This window comes from Sinocyclocheilus rhinocerous, unplaced genomic scaffold, assembly GCF_001515625.1.
Source record: "Sinocyclocheilus rhinocerous isolate Xijiao unplaced genomic scaffold, SAMN03320098_v1.1 scaffold1549, whole genome shotgun sequence".
NCBI lineage: Eukaryota > Metazoa > Chordata > Actinopteri > Cypriniformes > Cyprinidae > Sinocyclocheilus > Sinocyclocheilus rhinocerous.
The window spans coordinates 436,928-451,444 of NW_015633205.1; the positions used below are offsets into that span (position 1 = coordinate 436,928).

At 43.1% G+C, this 14,517-nt stretch overlaps 1 protein-coding gene across 1 annotated transcript in view; it reads right to left on the minus strand.

Moving 5' to 3' along the window:
* The window catches only part of LOC107743946 (B-cell scaffold protein with ankyrin repeats-like), a 138,416-nt gene that overhangs the window by 116,345 nt on the left and 7,554 nt on the right, over nt 1-14,517 (minus strand). The window contains exon 3 of the mRNA XM_016557407.1: nt 1,076-1,200. Coding sequence (XP_016412893.1) covers nt 1,076-1,200 — 125 coding nt within the window. The remainder of the gene's footprint in view (nt 1-1,075; nt 1,201-14,517) is intronic.

Below are 14,517 nucleotides of genomic sequence, written 5' to 3' on the forward strand. Positions count from 1 at the left end.
TATGACTTCCTTCTTTCAGACGAATCCAGTCGGAGTTATATTAAAAATTGTCTTTGATCTTTCAAGCTGTTTAATGCCACTCAGTGGGTGTTGCATTCATCAGTCCAAAAGAAGTTAAATAAAAAGCGCCCATCCATAAAAAAAACAAAACAAGTACAGTATGTGTCTTGGTTGTTACCACATAATACCACATTTTTCCGTAGGTGCTACACATTTACCATGTACATATCATAAGTATGTACAGTAATGTGTCTTATTAGTTACCATATACGGATACTGTATGGATGTGCCTCTTTGTACCCACTTGTCTGTAAGTACTACATATTTACCATGTATATACATCAGTGAGTACAGTAAAGTATTAATTAGTTACCATGTATGGGCACTACCTGTAAGTGACCGTTATTACCCACACGTGTCTGTATGTACAAACAAATTACCATGCATGTACGACTGTTAAGTACAGCTGTGTTTCTTATTTGTTACCATGTACATACACTTCAGATAAGTACCTTGTGTAACCACTCAATTACCTGTAGGTACAAGATATTTGCCATGTATGTACCAGGGAAGTACACGTACTGTAAAATAAAGTGCTACCATGTCTCCACCAATGTCAAAAGCAAACCTATATGCCCTTGGATATATTTTTAATGAAACCTGGGAGATTCCTGTTCCTTGAAATCCATTCCACCCAAACTTTTAAGCTTCAAAAAGTTCATAAGGAAATTTATGACAAAGTTTATAAAGAAACCAATTAAAAAGTAAACCATATAAATTCAGCGGTTTTGTATCGTTTTTTATTATTTAATTTAGGTTTTGTTTACAAGTAAGTTTCGGCTACATCGGCTTTAGGTGGGGTGATAGAAATCTTTCAGGTTTCATAAAAAAATCTTAATGTGTGTTTCATAGATGAACGAAAGTCTTATGAGTTTGGAATGACATGAGGGTGAGTACGTGATGACAAAATTAAAATTTTTGGGTGAACTATCCCTTAAAGTAACAGGAAAAAAGTCAGTTTATATAGAATTGGCACATTGGCACATTATAAAAAAGACACTTTTGTGTGTCTCACCTCACATGGTACACGGCTGGGTAGAACTAGTAAAGACTGATTTGCAACAAGAGCACCACTAGACAGTTTCTTCTGTATTTTCAGCTCCTGGACTGATATTCCATCCACTGCTGCTGTCTGTCCACCTGGAGAAACACACTGTATTACTGAACTACTGCTCATAAACTGTAAGGAATTGTAGATGCTCACACAGATAGGCCTGATATATCTGGCCTGATAGACATTTAGTGGCGGGTTATGAAATTAATTTCTGTTCATCTGAACTACTAAAGCAGTATTGTGACTGGCTAGCCAAAGGGCACTATTAAAGTGCCCATATTATGGATTTTTGAAAATTACCTTTCATGCAGTGTGTAACACAGCTCTAAGTGAATGAAAACATCCTGCAAAATTTTAAATCTGAAAGTGCACTGTGTATAAAGTTATTGTCTCTCAAAAGAAAGAGTCGACTCAGAATCATTTAAAGGGGTCATATGATGCGATTTCAATTTTTCCTTTCTCTTTGGAGTGTTACAAGCTCTTGGTGCATAAAGAAGATCTGTAAAGTTGCAAACACTAAAGTCTCAAAACCAAAGAGATATTCTTTATAAAAGTTAAGAGTTAACCACGCCTACCTAAAACGGCTCGTTCTAACACGCCCCCAACATGTCAATGAATAGTTTTTAAAACGAATCCGAAGCTGTTTCATGTTGACGTCAACATGAAACATTAGCATATTGACCGCCCACTTGTTGCGCACGCAGACCTGGGAAAACTTGATCCCCCCTCCCTCAAACACCGTAGCGGATTCCTGTGGATAGCATCATGTTGAGGAGACGTTTGCTCTGCACTGTGAGGGTAAATCCGGTTTTTTTTTTACTGCCAAAGGATGAGGCTGTGAAGAATAAATGGTTAAAGTTCATTTTTACAGCAATACCACAGCTGTATAGCCCCAACCTTGTGTTGTGTCCCTGTCATTTTACTGAAGACTGCTACAGCAACAGTGTTTCCCACATACTTACACTCTATGTGGAAAATAAATGCATATTATAAGACAATGGAAGTGTTTTTTGACCTTGCATGCATGTCAACCTGTTGTTGGGGACTCCCAAAACCAAAATACTGTATGAACCTTTCATATCCCATAATAGCGGCACTTTAAACACTTACAACAATGAATTCAGAATGCAACTGTAAGAATGCTGACACATAATACACTAAGGAATTACTTTATTCTGCTATATAAATCTCCTTACTGATGACCGGTTTCCTGTAAATCTTACTTTTACTTTTTATTCATTTTTTAATGTCTTTATGTTGTTATCGCTACATACCTCAGCAGATGAATTTGAGACAGTGTTATTAAATACAGTATACTCCATAGTAGGGCTGCACGATTCTTGCTAAAATGTGAATCACGATTTTTCTCCATGGGAATTGAGATATTAACCATTTTAATATACACTACCAGTCAAAAGATTTTGATCAGTAAGATTTTTAATGTTTTTTAAAGAATTCTCTTCTGCGTTTCTTAACCAAACATGGTAACTGCTCTCTGTGTGTTAGCGGCAGTGCAAACGCAGATTTGAATGATCCGGTAAGACTTTTTCAAAGGTTTAATAGACACGGGAGAATCGTTGTCATTTAGAAATGAGATCGTGTGGTTGTCTGAATCGAGATCGCGATCTTTTAACGATTAATCGTGCAGCTCTACTCCATAGCCTGGAAAATATCCCAGCATCTTAGGCCACAGGCAGGGGAAAGACCCTGGACGGACAGTCAGTTCATCAAAGGGCTCACACATAGACATTCATGCTGTCAGTTTTTATTGTCTCTAATTCACCTATGCTGCATGTCTTTGGGTTGTGGAAAAACCCACATAGACACAAGCAGAACATGCAAACCCAGAAGGCCTCCTGGACCGACTTGTACATTATTTTACATCGCATGCAGTTGCTTAATGACAAACATAATGCAGGATGATGACTGACTGTGTGACGTAGCCTATGCAGTTTAATGCCCCTAAAAGGTGTTTTAAATATGGGTTTTTGTCTTCCCATCCAAGTACTCACACACACACACACACACACATCCCCACCTCCCACCTGCAATCCCTGCCGGACCTGAGACATGAACCCGTGACTTTTGGATTACAAGTCTGATTCTCTATCCATTAGGCCACGACTTCCACCAATGCTGCTGAATTGACCAATCAGAACGCGGATATTATGTGACGCCGCTGCTGTCCGCCATCTTGCCCGACAGCTATGGCCGGTTTTCATAGAAATCCATGTTAAAATGGGGTAAAAAAGATTGACTGAATTGAAACTTTTTCAATATAACTAAATATAAAAATGTGCGTGGGGTTAAGCTGTGCTGTTTGTTGGCTGCCACAGTAACAGCAAGAAGCTAAAACAATTCCTTTAAAGTACTTGTTTTGCGTTCCAGAAAATATGTCCATGTCCGGCGCTGTAGGCTTGGCTTGCAGCGCAGAAGTTAAAATACTGAGTGTGAAATAATAAAATAATATGTTAAAACATATGCTCTTATCATTCTGTGGACAAAACCCTGTGAAATTCGCCCTGATCGGGAGCTGTATGCACATGTGTGCTCTCATTTGTTTTCAGTGCAACTAACCTCGCGTCGCTTCATGTCATCTTCCCACTCATTAAACTATGACAGGTCCTTTACTGCAAAATGACGGTCATTGCGACACTCTAAAGTGATGAAACTATGGCACAATGTGCTTTTTAAAACAATTTTCATAGGTTTCACATTATATTGTTGGATCAGAAAATATGTAAATGTGCATGCCCAGTAGCCACAGCTGTATCCCTTCTAGCCTTAACCACAAATCAGACAGAAGAGTAGAATACCATCGGTGGACTTAAACTTGAAAAATGGTGTGTTCTGCAGTTGAAATATAATACTTTCTGATGTTTATTCATGTTCATTTCGTGCTTTACTTAAATATGAAAAGACGATCTGTTCACGTGTTTGAACTGAGGCAATATAGTGATCTGTCACGACACATTAAAGAGCCACAAAACGGTATTTATTGTTTGAATTTCTTTAAAAATGACAACATTTGAAATCTGAGAGTCCTGAGACCTTGTTTCACACCAGAAGTAACCTGCTCCGTCTTGTCTGTCGGCACGTTGTCAGCTTCCTCTTTGCTCCACGATGTATTTTTCACTGCGTGAGAACATGAAGTGTAGTGTGAGAGCTGCATTGTTTGTCGGAGATGGCAACAGTAACTAAGGAGGGAGGGTCTTTGTGAATGGTGAATTGCTGCTGCTGTTGGTTATAGCCGTAGTTGTAGATTATTGCTGCTGCTGCTGCTGCTGCAAGCAAGTACAGGAACTTGCTACTGCCAATGCATATGGCGATACGGTGCTGTGAGTATTTAAGACATACTGCTGCTGCACAAATAGCGTAACCCGTAGCAGACAGGTGGAGCTGGGGAAGGTGGGAGGTTTCAGAGGAACTCTAAAAGCGCGCTGCAAAATGCTCAAGTAAATGTTAACCAGTCACTTAAATGTAAAGCAGTACACTCATTGGCTGCATATGCAACATGGACCAATCAGCTTGTGCCAAGTCATTTAACACTGTGAATATAATCAGTTACGTTAAGAACCTATCAGTCTGCACCATCTAGAGTTTCATGAAAGAACTTGGCATTTGTGTCCCAAATGAAGCACTGTACACCATGCACTTATTTTATGCACTATGCACTCAACCATCTAGTCCTGGCGAGAGCGACAGAGCTGGAGATCGTCCCGGAGCCCGAGCCTCTCGGAGTGTCTATTCAGGTGTATGTGCCGGCAACGGTGCTTGCCATGAGGGAGATGGCCATGGACGGCGAGAGCGCGGAGGGAAGCTCCGCCCACAGCACCATGGCTGAGGGTGAGCTGAGCTCAGTGGATTTCAATATGGATATATATGCAGACCTGCCCGCTCTTCTCCCATCTGAACTCTCTGTCAGTCCTGTTTCGGCCATGGAGGCAGATTGTGAATCATCTGCCTGCCCTGAATCATCTGTCTGCCCTGAATTATCTGTCTGCCCTGAAATCTCTACCTGCCCTGAATTGTATATCTGCCCTGAACCATCTGACTGTGTGACAATGACCACGGAGCGCGTTAGCCTGTCACAGGCGCTCCCGGTGTTGAGAGTGGCCTTATGGTGTGTGTGTGGGCAGCACACACCGTTCCTAAGCCCCCTGAGTATCTTGAACTCCTGCCCAGCCTCCCTCTCCCACCACCTCTGTACCAGTCCTCACCATCACCACCGCTGTCTCCTGGCAGCCCCTCTCCTCACCCTCAGCCCACCATCTGTGCGGTGGGATCACCGCGGGTCTACCAGTCCCCATCGGCGTCATAGCTAGAGGATCCCTTGCCACCGCCTCCAGCCTCTGTGTCCCAGACTCAGCCTTGGCCCGTCGACCCAACAGCTCCACCATGGCTCCTAGCTCCCTCCTCTTCCCTCCTCTTCGCCATGGCCCGTCAGTCCGCCGGCTCCGCCAGGCTCCCTCGTCCCTCCGGCTCCGCCTTGTTCAGTCGTCGACCATCCGTCAGCTCGGGACTTCCACACTCCTCCGGCTACACCTCGTCCCTCCGGTTCTGTCAGGCTCCTTCTTTCCCTCCGACTCCACCTTGGTCATCTGTCGCTCCGGCTCCACCGCGGCCTTCCGGATCCCCAACTCTGCCTCGGTCGCCTGAGCCATCTGCTCCGCCTTGGCCCTCCAGATCCTCAGTGTCGCCCTGGCTCATCGGCTCTCCGGCTCCTGCCTCTGTCAACTCCACCATGGTCCGCCATCATGGCTGGGGTCTGGGTCCCGCCTGGCTCCTCCTGTTCCCTCCTGTCTTCTCCCTGGCTCTTACCTCTGTCTGGTCCGCACTGGCTCCTCCTGTTTCCTCCATGGCTCCTCCCTCCGTCATCACCACCCTGGACTCTGTTGGGCATCCTCCTCCTGGTCATCCGGCTACCTCCAGAACCTCCTTCAACCTGTCTGTGCCATCCCTTTTCGCCATCCCTCCGCCATCTCCTGTCCCTTACTTCTCTGTGGCGCGAGGTTGCGCCTTCTGGGAGGGAGGCGATCTGTCACACCTAGTCACTGTTTTGATTCTGTTTGCACTGTTTTCACTGTTTAGTTCGTTCATTGTCAAGGTTATTGATTTGATTTCATCATTATGTTCATGTGTGTTTCATTAATTATCCTCATTTGGCCTCATTTGGCTCATTTATATTTCGGTCTGTTCAGTTTAGTCTTTGTCTGGTATTGTGAATGTTTGCGTTTGTGTCGATTACTTTCCTCTATGTTGGATTTATCGTTTGTGTGGATTTATTAAAGACTGTGAAACCTTCTTCATCTTCGTGCGCATTTATCATCGACACTAGACGCATGACAACGTTTGAATGAATCAGTTGAATGAATGATTGAATGACTCATTAAGACATTACTTAAGACTACCTACTGGCAGTTTTAGTTTTGTATGAGAAAAAAATATATTTCAATGTTTAAAAAAAAAAACATTATGCATTTATGATCATTATTATGTAATCTTGAATCTAACACATCTAACACAACAATGACTTTAAATATTCTATTGTAGTGGTAATTTCTCAGCCAAAAATGATGTACGATTAATTCGTTATTAATTAATCAACACATCAGTATTATTTAGATTAAAAACTTTAAACACTTGACAGCCCTATTTTATGTTATCTTTCTATTTGTCATTTAGTTATTTAATTTTGTTTAGTGTAGTCTTAATATATTTAATTTTCTTGTTATATTCCTGTTTCATGTTAATGTTTTTGATTAAACAAGTCAAATGTTCAGAGTAGTGTTGTCAAAAGTACTGACTGCGATACCATTCGGTACTGAAATTGAAAAAAAACATCCATTTCCCGCAAACATTTGAGCGCTGTTAAGCAGATTTTTAATAAGCACTGATTGGAAATTTTGTTCACAACAGATATCGTGCTCAACAGATATGACTGTGATTGCCTACACTGATCATCGCTTCACCCTCTTCACCGAGCACTCACACAGAAGCACACGGGAGCGTTTGAAAGCTGTGTCTATTAGCAGATCCGTCAGCATCAGCGGATCCCTAATGTATCTGTGCAACAGAGTTAAAAAGAACATTAATTCTAATGATATTCATGGTGTTGAATTACATGAAATTAGAGGGTAAATTAAATAAAACTGTGTTTTGGTGCCCCCTAGTGGTTAATGCATTGCAGACATTCATTATTTTGTCCTTGCGCGCCTACTGTAGTTCAGCAGAAAATGGCTGACACTGCTGCGGGTAAGCGTGTTTCTCTTCTCTCCTGTTTATTGTGTTAAAAATGTGATAAAAGTGTGTTTTAATTTGAGTGTTTCAAACGTAAACGTTTGTAGTGATTATTAGGGTTGGGTACCGAAACCCGGTACCAATATGGCACCGGTACCTATGTAACCGGTATGTACTAGAACCGAATCAGAACACAGATTTCGGTGCCTCATTTTGGTGCCATGCCTGTGCGATCGATTGAAATATTTGTCCTCTGGTTCTCCGAAACGGACATAAGAAACATCATCCAGAACATATGTTCCATAGGCTACTTTAAAAAGAATACATCGATTATCAATAGATTATAAATTAGGGTGACCATACGTCCTCTTTTCCCCGGACATGCCCTCTTTTTGGACCTAAAAAAATGCGTCCGGCCAGGATTTCTAAATTGCCCAAAATGTCCGGGATTCTGCTATTTTCTTTGTCCCGCTCCCACCTTCTCCCGCGAAAGAAAAAAAAACGATACCCAACCCTAGTGATTATAGGAACAAATGTACAGTGAGTTGGATGGGTTTATATGTCCGATGTAAACTTTGTTGAGTAATTATCGTTGTACCTCGTGTCTCATGCGGTGAAATTAACGTGCTGCTGCTGATGTAGCTTCAGATGGCTAAATGGATAACACACAGTTACCCTTAATGAGAGTGAATTTGTTTATTTTATGTTTTTCTTATTTCAGTGGTTTATGTCTGCAGTGTTTTCACCCTGAGTAATACATCAAAATGTATTATTACACAGGGTGAAAACACTATTTTGTTAACATGGAATTGTTACAAGTTGTATATAGTTCAGCAGAAAATGGCTGACACTGCTGCTGCGGTTTATGTTTGCAGTGTTTTCACCCTGTGTAATAATACATTTTGATGTATTCCTCAGACACGATCATCATTACTGCGGAGAATAAAAGAAAGAACACACAACCAGAGTCTTCTTCGTCCATTAAAATTGTGTGACGGTTGTGTGAGATGTGTAAATGCCACATTGGGGACAACAATCGTTACATCTGCACATAGATAGATCCACCAATCAGCGTTGTTTAAGAATCTGCTCAACAGTGCTCAAATGTTAGTGGGAAATGGGCGATTTTAAAATTTCAGTACCAAATGATATCGCGGTCGGTACTTTTGACAACACTAGTTCAGAGTTTAGTTTCCTATTGTGACCGAGCGTTCGTGCAGGGTTCGCCTGAACACTTAGGAATAAGAAAACAATAAAAACGAGAGCGTCTGAACTCTTCTTAATTTTTTTTTATGCGTCACACACCAGAGAGAGAGCTCAAAAACCCGCGACACTCTAGAGCAGAAAGTGCGCATGCCCATTGCCTATCTACAGCAAGCCCAGAGGGGATAAATGCATTACACACACACACATAACGAGCGCCCGTACATCCAGAATTAGTGCAATATAACAGTCAAATAAAGTCTGTTACATACATCCCCCCCTCACAAAATAAACATGCCCGTTTATGTGCCAGAATAAGTCAGAAACAATGAACATCTGTGTACAATAAGACTCTAAACAAAGTACAGAGCACATTCTTAACATGATGGCAACAAGCCAATGATTAGAACACAACATTCCCCCTATATATATTTATCTTTTTTTTCGAACTCATTTCTCTTTCCACATTTTTTTATTTTTAATTTACATGGTAACTTTTTCTCAATTTTCAAACGTTTGTTCTTTCTTTTTATATAGAAACAAGAGGCTCAGCAATAGAACAAATTCTTACTAACCCTCTCCCATACACAGAGGCAGAGTTATTTCAATACAGAACAAAATCCTTTAAATGGCCAGGAGGTCTACGAACTCTCCCAGTCTTACTAACACTTAGCTCAGACTCCTTAACTGAACACTGCGAGTCAGACAAAGTACTCTGATCTTTCTGGGGAGAAACACACTTCGCTCCACCAGAAACTTCAGACCCCAGGGGAATTGACTCAGGCTGCGAGTCCGGAACATCGGACAGCATCTGGATTTGTGACAGGGAAGAAACAGGTAATGTGTATGGCCGCACCCTATTATAATGCACTACCTGTGCCCTCTCACCAGCGTCAAAAGGATTTACAATCCGATAAGTCAGTCCCAGTTCACCACATGAGTCCATGACTTGCACAATTTTATAAGGTCCCTTCCAATGGGGTGCCAGCTTCATGCGGCTCTCCACCGGGTTGTGGAGCCACACCATGGCACCTACATCAAAAGGCCGGTGACGCAAGCCAACATCATGGTACAGTTTTGACGGTCGTGAGCTACCTCACTGTGCATCCGTGCACCGCTAAAGGCAGAGTTCAGTTTTGTCAGCAATGAAGAAACAAACTCAGCATGTGATACTGACATCCGAGAGTCAAGAGCACGAGTGGGTAACAGTACATCAGTGGGAATATGTGCTTCCCGACCGTGGGTCAAGAAGAAAGGCGTGAAACGAGTGCTGGAGTGAGTCGTTGTATTATAAGCAAATGCCACATGCTTCACATAATCGTCCCATTCCCCACCATAAGTCAACAGTGTCTTAGCCAGTTGATCAATCAGAGTCCGATTAAAACGCTCAACCATGCCATGGCGTGGTGCGAGTCCTTTTAATGTTCAGAAAACGGCAGAGAGTCTGAACCACCTCCGCCTCAAACTGACGACCCTGGTCCGAATGCAAAGTCTCTGGAACGCCATGAAGTAGAACATAGTCCTCAAACAGACAATGTGCAACTGTCTGTGCTGACTGATTAGGCAAAGGATACAAATTGACAAATTTAGTGAAGTAGTCCTCGACAACCAGCACATACCGGTTACCTTTTGAAGTCGCAGGCAGCTCTAAGATGTCCATAGCCACTCTTTCAAATGGCCGCACTGACTGGGATCCACCCATCGGCGCACGATGGACTGGAACAGGACTGCGCCGTGTCTGACACGCCTTGCACTGCTCACACCATTCCTTGATGTCCCTGTACATGGAAGGCCAGTAACAAAATTGTCTTGCCTGTTCCCACACACGCTCTGAAGAGAAATGGGCAGAAGCTGGGGCGCCATGCAATTGCAAAAGAATGTCAGAAATTAGTGCAGAGGGAACAACTATTTGGACTACAGGTTTACTTGTGAGGGGGCAGCAAACTGAGCGGCATAACAGTCCATCAATGATAGAAAGATGGTTGAATTCAGTCCAAAGCTTCCGTAAGCACTGAGAAGCTCCTTGTAATTTTCTCCTGGATGGTCTTTGGGCATGTGCCACCCAGCTCAAAGCAGTCTTAATGTCAGGGTCAGCATTCTGCATAGCTCTAATGTCTGACAAACTGTGAGACAACGCATTAATGGGAGACATGCTGTCTGAATTGTCAAGTGAGCTCTCCGCAGTCGCATCACCTGCAGAATCCTTGACTTCAGAGGAATGTGCAATGTCAATGTCTGTTTGATTAGAACTCACCACATTTACTTGCAGCGCCCCTTTAACACTATCCTCCGACACGTTCGTGTCAGGTGTCTCAGGGCGGCGAGAAAGCGCATCCACGTTCTTGTGATGCTGTCCATCCTTGTGTACAATGACCCAATTCAACGGATCAAGCTCCAGGATCCATCTCGCTCTTCTCCCTGTTGGGTCATTATCAATGGACAGACGCCGAAGAGCTAAGAGTGGTCGATGGTCTGTGATAATGGTAAATGAGGCAAGTCCAATGTAGTGCTTGAATTCCCTTACTGCCCACACAATAGCCCACAACTCACGATCAAATGTGGACCAACGCTTCTGTGTGGAATTCAATGCCCGACTGGCATATGCCACGACATGTTCACGCCCATCTCTGTCCTGCACGAGAACTGCACCGACAGCCAGGTTGGAGGCATCAGTGTAGATTTTAAAGGGCACATTGAAGTCAGGCAATATCACGACAGGCCCAGACGACAACACATTTTTCAGGTGGTTAAATGATTGTTTGCACGTAGCGTTCCACACAAAGGGCACATTTTTACCAACGAGTTGGTTCAGTGGTGCAGCAAGTTTCGAAAAGTCCTTGACGAAACGTCTATAATAAGAACATAGTCCCACAAAGGCTCTCACCTCAGAAGGAGAACGGGGAACTGGCCAGTTCAAAACTTTCTCAGTGTTCTTGGGGTCGGGCTGAAGACCCTTTCGAGAAACTACATGGCCCAGGAAGACTACATGATCTCTGGCAAGGTGGCATTTGCGTGGGTTCAATCTCAACCCCGCGGATTGGATTCTCGAAAACACCTCTTCGAGGCTTGACATGTGCTCCTCAAAGGTTTTATTGTAAATCAAAATATCATCGAGGTATACCATGCAGATGTGCCACGGAAGCCCTCTGAGGACCAGCTCCATCAAACGTTGAAATGTAGTTTTACACAGTGCTTGAAGTGGGCCAGTACGCACCGGTACGCAGTACCGGCACTTCTATATTTTAGCCTTTAGAGTACCTGCACTTTTTTGTGCGTACCGGCACTTCTGACATGTAGCCGGTACTCAGAGTAAAAGCGTCAGGGTCTGGGTGATTATATGATCCCATAATATGATTAGAAAGGACACTATATAAATCACACTATACCCAGGCGAGATCACTTCTCATCTCGACTAATCACGTGAATGAATGCAAGCAGAGTGTGTGGGGCGCGAGAGCATGTCAGGGGAGGCGCGCAGAGTAGTAGAATTATAATTAATTATTGATTACTAATTTGAATCAGTAGTACTTTATAATGAAAATAATATCTTAAAATTAAAAGAAGCAGGCTGATGAAGCACATCATTTTAAACCGGTAAACTCCTGCAAAGTCCAAGGATCCAGTAAACAAATTCGAACAGTAAGTTCAAAACAGCATAATGCAGAGAAAACACGGCCGATTTCATCAGCGATTGTGGAAAGAATAGTGACTTACGTCCAGATGTCAGTAAAATTATTATTTTCAGCGTGTATTTGGCTTAAATACAAGAGTGGGGGGCAGCAAACTGAGCGGCATAACAGTCCATCAATGATAGAAAGATGGTTGAATTCAGTCCAAAGCTTCCGTAAGCACTGAGAAGCTCCTTGTAATTTTCTCCTGGATGGTCTTTGGGCATGTGCCACCCAGCTCAAAGCAGTCTTAATGTCAGGGTCAGCATTCTGCATAGCTCTAATGTCTGACAAACTGTGAGACAACGCATTAATGGGAGACATGCTGTCTGAATTGTCAAGTGAGCTCTCCGCAGTCGCATCACCTGCAGAATCCTTGACTTCAGAGGAATGTGCAATGTCAATGCCTGTTTGATTAGAACTCACCACATTTACTTGCAGCACCCCTTTAACACTATCCTCCGACACGTTCGTGTCAAGTGTCTCAGGGCGGCGAGAAAGCGCATCCGCGTTCTTGTGATGTTGTCCATCCTTGTGTACAATGACCCAATTCAACGGATCAAGCTCCAGGATCCATCTCGCTCTTCTCCCTGTTGGGTCATTATCAATGGACAGACGCCGAAGAGCTAAGAGCGGTCGATGGTCTGTGATAATGGTAAATGAGGCAAGTCCAATGTAGTGCTTGAATTCCCTTACTGCCCACACAATAGCCCACAACTCACGATCAAATGTGGACCAACGCTTCTGTGTGGAATTCAATGCCCGACTGGCATATGCCACCACATGTTCACGCCCATCTCTGTCCTGCGCGAGAACTGCACCGACAGCCAGGTTGGAGGCATCAGTGTAAATTTTAAAGGGCACACTGAAGTCAGGCAATATCACGACAGGCCCAGACGACAACACATTTTTCAGGTGGTTAAATGATTGTTTGCACGTAGCGTTCCACACAAAGGGCACATTTTTACCAACGAGTTGGTTCAGTGGCGCAGCGAGTTTCGAAAAGTCCTTGACGAAACGTCTATAATAAGAACATAGTCCCACAAAGGCTCTCACCTCAGAAGGAGAACGGGGAACTGGCCAGTTCAAAACTTTCTCAGTGTTCTTGGGGTCGGGCTGAAGACCCTTTCGAGAAACTACATGGCCCAGGAAGACTACATGATCTCTGGCAAGGTGGCATTTGCGTGGGTTCAGTCTCAACCCTGCGGATTGGATTCTCGAAAACACCTCTTTGAGGCTTGACATGTGTTCCTCAAAGGTTTTATTGTAAATCAAAATATCATCGAGGTATACCATGCAGATGTGCCACGGAAGCCCTCTGAGGACCAGCTCCATCAAACGTTGAAATGTAGTTTTACACAGTGCTTGAAGTGGGCCAGTACGCACCGGTACGCAGTACCGGCACTTCTATATTTTAGCCTTTAGAGTACCTGCACTTTTTTGTGCGTACCGGCACTTCTGACATGTAGCCGGTACTCAGAGTAAAAGCGTCAGGGTCTGGGTGATTATATGATCCCATAATATGATTAGAAAGGACACTATATAAATCACACTATACCCAGGCGAGATCACTTCTCATCTCGACTAATCACGTGAATGAATGCAAGCAGAGTGTGTGGGGCGCGAGAGCATGTCAGGGGAGGCGCGCAGAGTAGTAGAATTATAATTAATTATTGATTACTAATTTGAATCAGTAGTACTTTATAATGAAAATAATATCTTAAAATTAAAAGAAGCAGGCTGATGAAGCACATCATTTTAAACCGGTAAACTCCTGCAAAGTCCAAGGATCCAGTAAACAAATTCGAACAGTAAGTTCAAAACAGCATAATGCAGAGAAAACACGGCCGATTTCATCAGCGATTGTGGAAAGAATAGTGACTTACGTCCAGATGTCAGTAAAATTATTATTTTCAGCGTGTATTTGGCTTAAATGCAAGAGTGTTTTATAATGAACGCTGATTATGCGGTGGTCAGAGATTTAGCGATTCTGAATGGATCCGTATAGTAGTAAAGGCAGGCGATTTAGTGGTCTTTGGCTCTCCCTGTGGTCCTGTTTGGTATCGCAGCTTGACTTGTGCTAATTTGTATTGAAAACTTTTATTTAATTATTGATTGATTGATTGTGGCACTATACATACATTGTGAATTATTAAAAAGTACTTATTTATTTAATATAAATAAATAAATGAAGGGGGTGGGGGCATGAGTATCGGAACTTCTTTTTTTCCACTTCAAGCACTGGTTGCCTGAATTCTATGCATACATTTTACCTTTGACCTGGGTGTAGTT